The sequence below is a fragment of the Schistocerca serialis genome, chromosome 3 (genome assembly GCF_023864345.2).
Source record: "Schistocerca serialis cubense isolate TAMUIC-IGC-003099 chromosome 3, iqSchSeri2.2, whole genome shotgun sequence".
Classification (NCBI taxonomy): Eukaryota; Metazoa; Arthropoda; class Insecta; order Orthoptera; family Acrididae; genus Schistocerca; species Schistocerca serialis.
The window spans coordinates 71712131-71719411 of NC_064640.1; the positions used below are offsets into that span (position 1 = coordinate 71712131).

Genomic DNA, 7281 nt, shown 5'->3' on the forward strand with positions numbered 1-7281 from the left:
ATCTGCCAGGAAGTTTGAGTGGTGCTTCTGTCAAAGATCAAAGCAGGCTATGAAGTTGTCACAGTCCGCCCATACATTCTGAACCCGATATGCTGCTACCAGTGTAGTCATTTCAGCCATACTTGAATGTCTAGTTGACACTGGGCCAAATCTGTAACCTGTGGTAGGGATGCGCAACAGTTAGATTGTCCACCTCCTCCTACCCGATGTATCAACTGCAGTGCTGACCATGCCGCTACCTCTAAAGATTTTCTCATGCATCTCAATGAATGGGCTGTCAAAGAGATCTGGGTAAAGGAAAAAAATTTCTTACCCAGTCACTTGCAAGTTATTGGCTAGTCGCAAACCCTGCATTCTACAATCTGGCACTTACAGTACTGTTCTTGTTACATCTCACTCTATGAAGGACATGGCCACGCAAAAATGACATCAAATTCAGCTCAGAGGATGTGAAAGGATGTGAAATCGTCCAGTGTCATGGTAGCATCACAGTTCCCTCGTCCTGCTGTGCAAAAAAGTCCGTCAAACTCTCGTCACAAGGGGTGAGGTCATCTGCTACACAAACAGCATGCCAGAAAGGACAGGAGCAGTAGTCCCGTGAAGACTTCCTATGTTCCACCAGCCAGCCAACCAACACCTGAGTCTTCCTCTGCTTACCCGAAAGGATCAAAGTAGTCCAACAAAGGCAAATGGTCTTCTCCGTCGCTGACTCAAAGATCCTTTCTGACGGTATCGCCACGGGATACCTTTGCCCAGCCAACTTCCATGTTGCTGGTGTGCACTACCAACCATTTTTCTACATTGGACTTAGGGAGACAGACAGCACAAGACAGCTGGTGCTTCTGTGGACCTCAAGGAGTAGGATCCGTCTCGACAGCCTCTGATCTGACACTCCTCCATTTTTCTCATTGTGACTCTCCTCCAATGGAACATTCACGGCCTTTGATCCAACAGAGGATTTACAGTTGCTTTTAGAATCGCAGCATCCACTTGTACTCTGCTTTTAGGAAATAAAATTGTATCCTCACAACCACTTGAAGCTTCTGCATTTCTTCCCGGTCCGTTTTGACATTGTCCCCCCCCCCCCCCCCCCCTCCTCCTCCCTGAGGTCAGCATTCGGTCTCGTGGGGGAGTCATGCTGCTCATAAAGGGTAATGTTCATAGTCAACCCATCTCCCTGACTACCCATCTCAAAGCTGTTGCAGTCCGACTTTCCTTTCTCACTGGACCTTCCCCTTTTGTACCCTTTATATCTCTCCATCATTCGATGTCACCAGGCAAACTTTCTCCAGCTTAATGGGCAGCTACCTCACCCATTTCTGCCGCTTGGTGACTGTAATGTGCACCATTCCCGTAGGAGTTACTACACAACCTGTCCAAGAGGTGCTCTCTTGGCTGACCTTCTTAATCAACTTAACGTCTTCTGCCTTAACACAGGAGCACCCACATTCCTTTCAGACTCCTTGCACACCTATTCCCATTTGGACCTAACCTTCTGCACTGCCCAGCTTGCCTATCGTCTCGAGTGGTCTGGTCTCTGACACATACTCGAGCAACCATTTCCCATGTGCTATCTGTTTGCCGACTTGTACCCCACCTGCGTGCACATCCGACTGACAGCTTACTAAGGCCAACTGGTGGGTTTACTCCTCCCTGGCGACCTTGGATGTCAAAGATTTCCCCAGCTGTGATGAAGAGATGGAATATCTTACAAATGTTACCCTTACCACTGCAGAACATTCCATTCCTTGCACTTCCTCTTCAAGCGATAGCCCAGTCCCTTGGTGGACTAAAGCTTGCTGTGATGCAATCTGCACATGAAGACATGCTCTCCGCAATTTTAAGCCATTCCATGACAGCAAACAGCATTCATTATAAACAGATGGGTGCACAGTGTCGTCGTATCCTTCGTGATAGCAAAAAAGCTGGCTAGATTTCATTCACTAGTTCTTTTAACTATTCCAAAACACCCCCCCTCCCCACCCCCATCATGTGGGCTAACCTCTGATGGCTCTCTTGGACCAAGATGCATTCCCCAATTTCCAGTCTGACAGTAGCAGACGATGTCATTGTGGACCCTATTGCTATCTCAACACCTCGGGCTCCCATTTTGCGGAAATTTGGAGCTCTTCCCAACATCACCCTGCCTTCCACCATTGGGAATGAGCAGAGGCGGCTCAGGCAATACCCTCCTCTTCTCAGAATTGAGAGTGCTACAATGCTGCCTTTACTGTGAGGGAGCTAGATCATGCTCTCACTTCATCCTGGTCCTCTGCCCCAGGGCCAGATGCTGTTAACATTCACATGTTGCAGCACCTTTCTCTTGCGGGCAAGCACTTTATCCTTCATACATACAATCGCATCTGGGAAGAGGGCCCATATCTGAGATGCTGGCATGAAGTCACTGTCATATCCAGTAAGGACAAAAACCTTCCTTCCAGCTACCGCCCCATCTCTCTCACCAGCTGTGTTTGGAAGGTGGATTCATGCCTGGCTGGTATTGTGGCCCGAGTCTCGCAATTTACTAACCACTGCAGAGTATAGAATGAGAGTGCACTGTTCTGCTGTTCAATATCTCGTCCCTTTGTCAACCCAGGTTATGAATGGTCTTTTGTGGAAATCCCAGACACTGGCAGTGTTCTTTTATTTGGAGAAAGCCTAAGACACCCACTGGAGGACTGGTATCCTCCATACTGTCTACACGTGGGGCTTCTGTGGCCATTTGCCTAGTTTCCTTGAGGAATTTTTAAAAGACAGAGTTTTCAGGGCCCATGTGGGTTCTGCCTTGTCGGACACCTTTATCGAGGAAAATGCTATGCCTTAGGGTTCTGGCCTGAGCATCGTACACTTCGCTATCACCATTAACTCTATAGTGGCCTGTGTCTCACCAGACATCTCCGGCTCCCTTTTTGTTAACAATTTTGCCATCTATTGCAGTTATCCAGATATCTCATTGAGCGGCACCTTCAGCAATGTGTCGATTGTGTTTACTCGTGAAGCACTGATGATGGCTTTAGTTTTTTCCACTGTCGAAACCCTATGTGTTAATTTCTGGTGGCACATGTGGTTTCTCCCACCATCTTTACATCTTGGGCCTGTTGTTCTTTCTTTCATTCATTGAAACTACGAAATTCGTGGGACTCATGCTTGATAGGAAACTTCCTTGGTCATCCCATGTACACATTCCCTCAACATCTTGTGTGTTGTCAATGATGCTTCCTGGGGTGCAGATTGCGTCACCCTCCTCAGTTTGTACCAGTCCCTTGTCTGTTCAAAACTACGCTATGGGTGCTTTGTTTATGCATCTGCACATATGTCCCTCTTACGCTGTCCCTATACTATCCACCATTGTGGCATCCATTTGGTCACTGACACCTTCTACACTAGTGTGGTTGAGCATATGTATGCAGCTGCTGCTGAACTACCACTGTCCTACTGCAGTGACTGTCTCCGCAGGAGGTTTGCGTGCCATTTGTCTGCCATGTGTGGCCACCCAACCTATTCTTCCTTCTTTGATGACTCCTTTGATGACTCCTTTGATCTCCTGTACTGGGTGCATCCATTTTGTCTGTTACCTCCTGGAGTTTGCTTTCGATTCTCGCATAGAGTACATCCGACTACGCAGGCTTTTCAATTGTCCTCTGCTCACTCTCTCAGCACCCTTCGAAGCCTCTGTGTGCTATACACTGCCCATCCCTTAGTGCAATGGGTCCAGGAAAGCTGTCGCTAACTCGTGCAGTTTTAGAAATTGTGCTTGAAAAACAAGAACCATGAATGACTCACAAATGAAATGCACAGTTAGCACTTGCAACAGTCTTAACCAGACTGTGCTTGAAATGTCGCCATCACTACACCAAACAGGGTCCAGCGACAAGTGTCTGACTTCAATCTTCAGAGCGTGCCGGAAGATGAATTTTGGCAACTACATTTCTCATTATCTCATGCTGGTTAGAGTATCGGAGGTCGTGAAGATAAGGCATACGAGGCAGTGCAGAAGTTTTTGCCATTTGCCTATTGACCTGTGAGGCAGGTTAACTTCATAAAAAAATGTGACTAATGCAAAGCATCCTTCTGCAGAATGTGTGAATTAGGAAGCAGTTTGCAGTCCATGCCCCAATATGTTTAAACTACAGTGAGTGCTGGTTTACTTTTACCCCAACTACTCGGGTATCCATACATAGTAATTGTGTGGCGTCAAAAGAATAATGAAAGTGAGGCTTCTGATAAAAAGCCAACTGCAAATCGTGAAAGTGCAAAACATTTTTTCAGCAGTTTGTGCTGTATTCTGCATCCATGCTTAGTAATGGGAAGGCAGGCTGAAACGTGCTGTGTGAATTATCTTCCCTTATCGAAGTTGCAATTTTGGCATGGACTAGTTACACACAAATCATTAAATACAGTACTTGAAGGTTCTTTTTTTTCCCAGAAAATGGAACAAATTGTCATGTACAGTTTTGAAGCAGTTATCAAGATTTGCATCATGTCCTCAAGAAATTCAAAATTTAATAGAATCCTGCATTTGAATTTGCATTCTTAGTGTGGGCATAGGATGTGACATTATTTTTAAGAGGATAAGGTTCAATATACCAGATGCATGATACTAAATCTTAATTGTGGCTTAAAAAAACAAAGACTGTAATGTCAAATTTTCTGGCAAGTCATTGTAATCATTTCCCTTATGATACATGAGACACATGTTGGATACCAAATAATATATATTGATAAGTAGCTTTACAATTGTCACAACAAATTGAAATGATATTAAAAACAGTTGTGTGTGCTGTATAAGTGATCGTAATTGCATGCATTAACTAGACATTTGCGTATTTGTTACTTCTTCTAACTGAAATCCTTTTTCAGTCTGTTATTTACCTTTAATAAATATTAATGCAAAACTTCTGTTATCTCAGTTTATAATAAAATGTTTTCTTCGAGCATGTTGTGAATTTGGACCACAATTAAAATGCAGAGTCTCGTTTATATTAATTATAGTAACATATCTGGTTTCACTGGTTTACATCATCTTCATTTTTCCATTTAGTTTTGAACATTTGTGTTTTTCAGTTCAGTGACCTCACTTTCAATACCCTCAGTGATTCCAAGTTAATAGTTTTCTACCCTGAAAAGATTATGGTCTGCAAATGTGAAAAGAATTAGCACAACTCAGTTATAGGTAGTATTATGGCATAGTTGTATAATTATATTAAATGCAGTGACACACTTCAGAAATTGTGCTTCTACAGGCAGAGAAGTTTATCAGAGATTTTAATGGCATCCTAAGGAGGCAAATTTCTGTGCATATCCACAAGAGCAAAATGACTGTTGGAGGTAAAAATAAGAGGACAAGACAACCAGTCACACGAATAAATACTAACTCGAAAGGTAGAGGTATTTCTTAACAATATGGAACATATGTCCAGTGCATTCCGATCCCTGAGTCGTGTGTATACATCCAAAGTAAAGGCACCAACACTCCTTTATGTTACACTGCACTGTAGAATGAATTTCAACCTAGTTGATACTTCACTGCTTGCTCCTGCATACCAGCCCGCTCATTTAGAAAGTATCGAACTTTCTCCTTCAGTTACTAAGTATAGTTTCATGGAAGTAAGATACATATTTTACTATACAAGGTGGCCTGTTTGATACAGGTGAAGGGTATCTCATTTGTTCCAGTGAACTTAGTTGATCTGCTTTTGTCTCCTAACTTGAGACAGGATTGTCGTTTATTTTTCAGTTTCCATGCACCGAGATACCTGAATGTAAGATTACCATGTACTTAATATTCTCCCTCCAAAGTGTTAGTAGTTTTGAGCCAAGAAATTGTGATGTAGTCTTGAGTATCCTGAGTATTTCATATCTGCAAGTAATAAAATTATAACTATTACTGCTTGAATTTTTTTCAATTCAGTAGTCTTGAAATAACAAAAGTACTCTAATTACCTCATTTTTTTCATTCCAGGAAATACAGTGACTTGACATCTGAAACATTATTAATTAACTTCATCGGTGTTGCTGTTGTGGTGTTTGCATGCCTGGTAATGTTTATTTTGACAGAGTCAAAATACAAACGCCAGCCACGACCTGAAGATGAAATACTTCTTGGTGGAGGTTATGAATAATCTGCAGTAAACATTTTCGTGGTTGGCCTAAACCTTGTGATATTTTCTGTTATGTAATTTTAAATGTACAGTGCTTGCTGTTGCATTCCATGTACTTAAGTTATTACTTTTTATATGTCTTTACCTCATTTTTATTTGTGTACTTTTTGACTATTGTATAACAAATAGTATGAAAGTATAATACAGATGTTTGTCCTGTTTAGTTCTGTATAAACATTAAAGCAGAAATAAAACAGAGATAAAATGCTGTAGAGAAGTTTTTGTTGGACATGTAGTGCTCAGAATACAGTGGTTTTAAAAATGCAATATTGCTAAAATAACTGGCTTGATAATACACCATGTGTGAAACTACAGTTCCAATTGCAGAATTAATTCAAATTTAGATCATGCTTGAAACAGGATTGCAGAAGACCCAATCAACCATTGCCTAAAAGGAGTCGTTGCAGATCTGGTGAGGCTGCATATTATTAAGAGAGGTGCATTATTCACTACTGTTGGCAAATTCCAATGAAACTGTTATGTTAAAGTGCACATGTGTATTTAGACATATGCGCTCTCTCTCTCTCTCTCTCTCTCTCTCTCTCTCTCTCTCTCTCTCTCTCTCTCTCTCGTGTAAAAATTCTTGCAGTGTTATAGCAGCACTTTTTTAGACTGAATGCAGCTGATAAATATTTTTGCTGAGGTAAGTGTTTGTAACAAAGGAACAAAAATGAAGTATTAGAGACAGTGAACTGTTTGTTGATGTTGACTTTGACATTGTTGGTATACCAGAGCACCACTTAAGCAGTAGGACAATTCAGATACTTCCTATAACTGGGTACAGATTAGCTGGCTATTTTTCAGGGTGTTCTTTGCAGAGTGGGGAGTGGCCATACACATGAAAAGTGGCATTTCATTTGAATCTGTTGATGTATCAAAGCACTGCACTGAATAAGTCATTGAATGTTGTGCAGGGGCAGCTGGATTCTGTAAAAAATATCAGTCTCTTTTTTAAAAAATCAGTCTCTTTAAAAAAAAAGGTGCATGTCAACCCCTCCTGTGCTCTGATAGCAACATTTTCCATCTGTTACACATTAGATAAAATTACCTGTAAATCCTTTGTCTGTTCAAGCTAGAAAGTTCTTGGTTCATTTCATAGAAAGCATGTGTGCGTGCACAT

The 7281-nt window shown here is 41.9% G+C and overlaps 1 protein-coding gene across 1 annotated transcript in view; it reads left to right on the plus strand.

The window, feature by feature from the left end:
- The window catches only part of LOC126469724 (transmembrane ascorbate-dependent reductase CYB561), a 64499-nt gene extending 58129 nt beyond the window's left edge, over positions 1-6370 (plus strand). The window contains exon 5 of the mRNA XM_050096915.1: positions 5963-6370. Coding sequence (XP_049952872.1) covers positions 5963-6122 — 160 coding nt within the window. The 3' untranslated portion in view covers positions 6123-6370. The remainder of the gene's footprint in view (positions 1-5962) is intronic.
- The last annotated feature ends 911 nt before the right edge of the window (positions 6371-7281 follow it).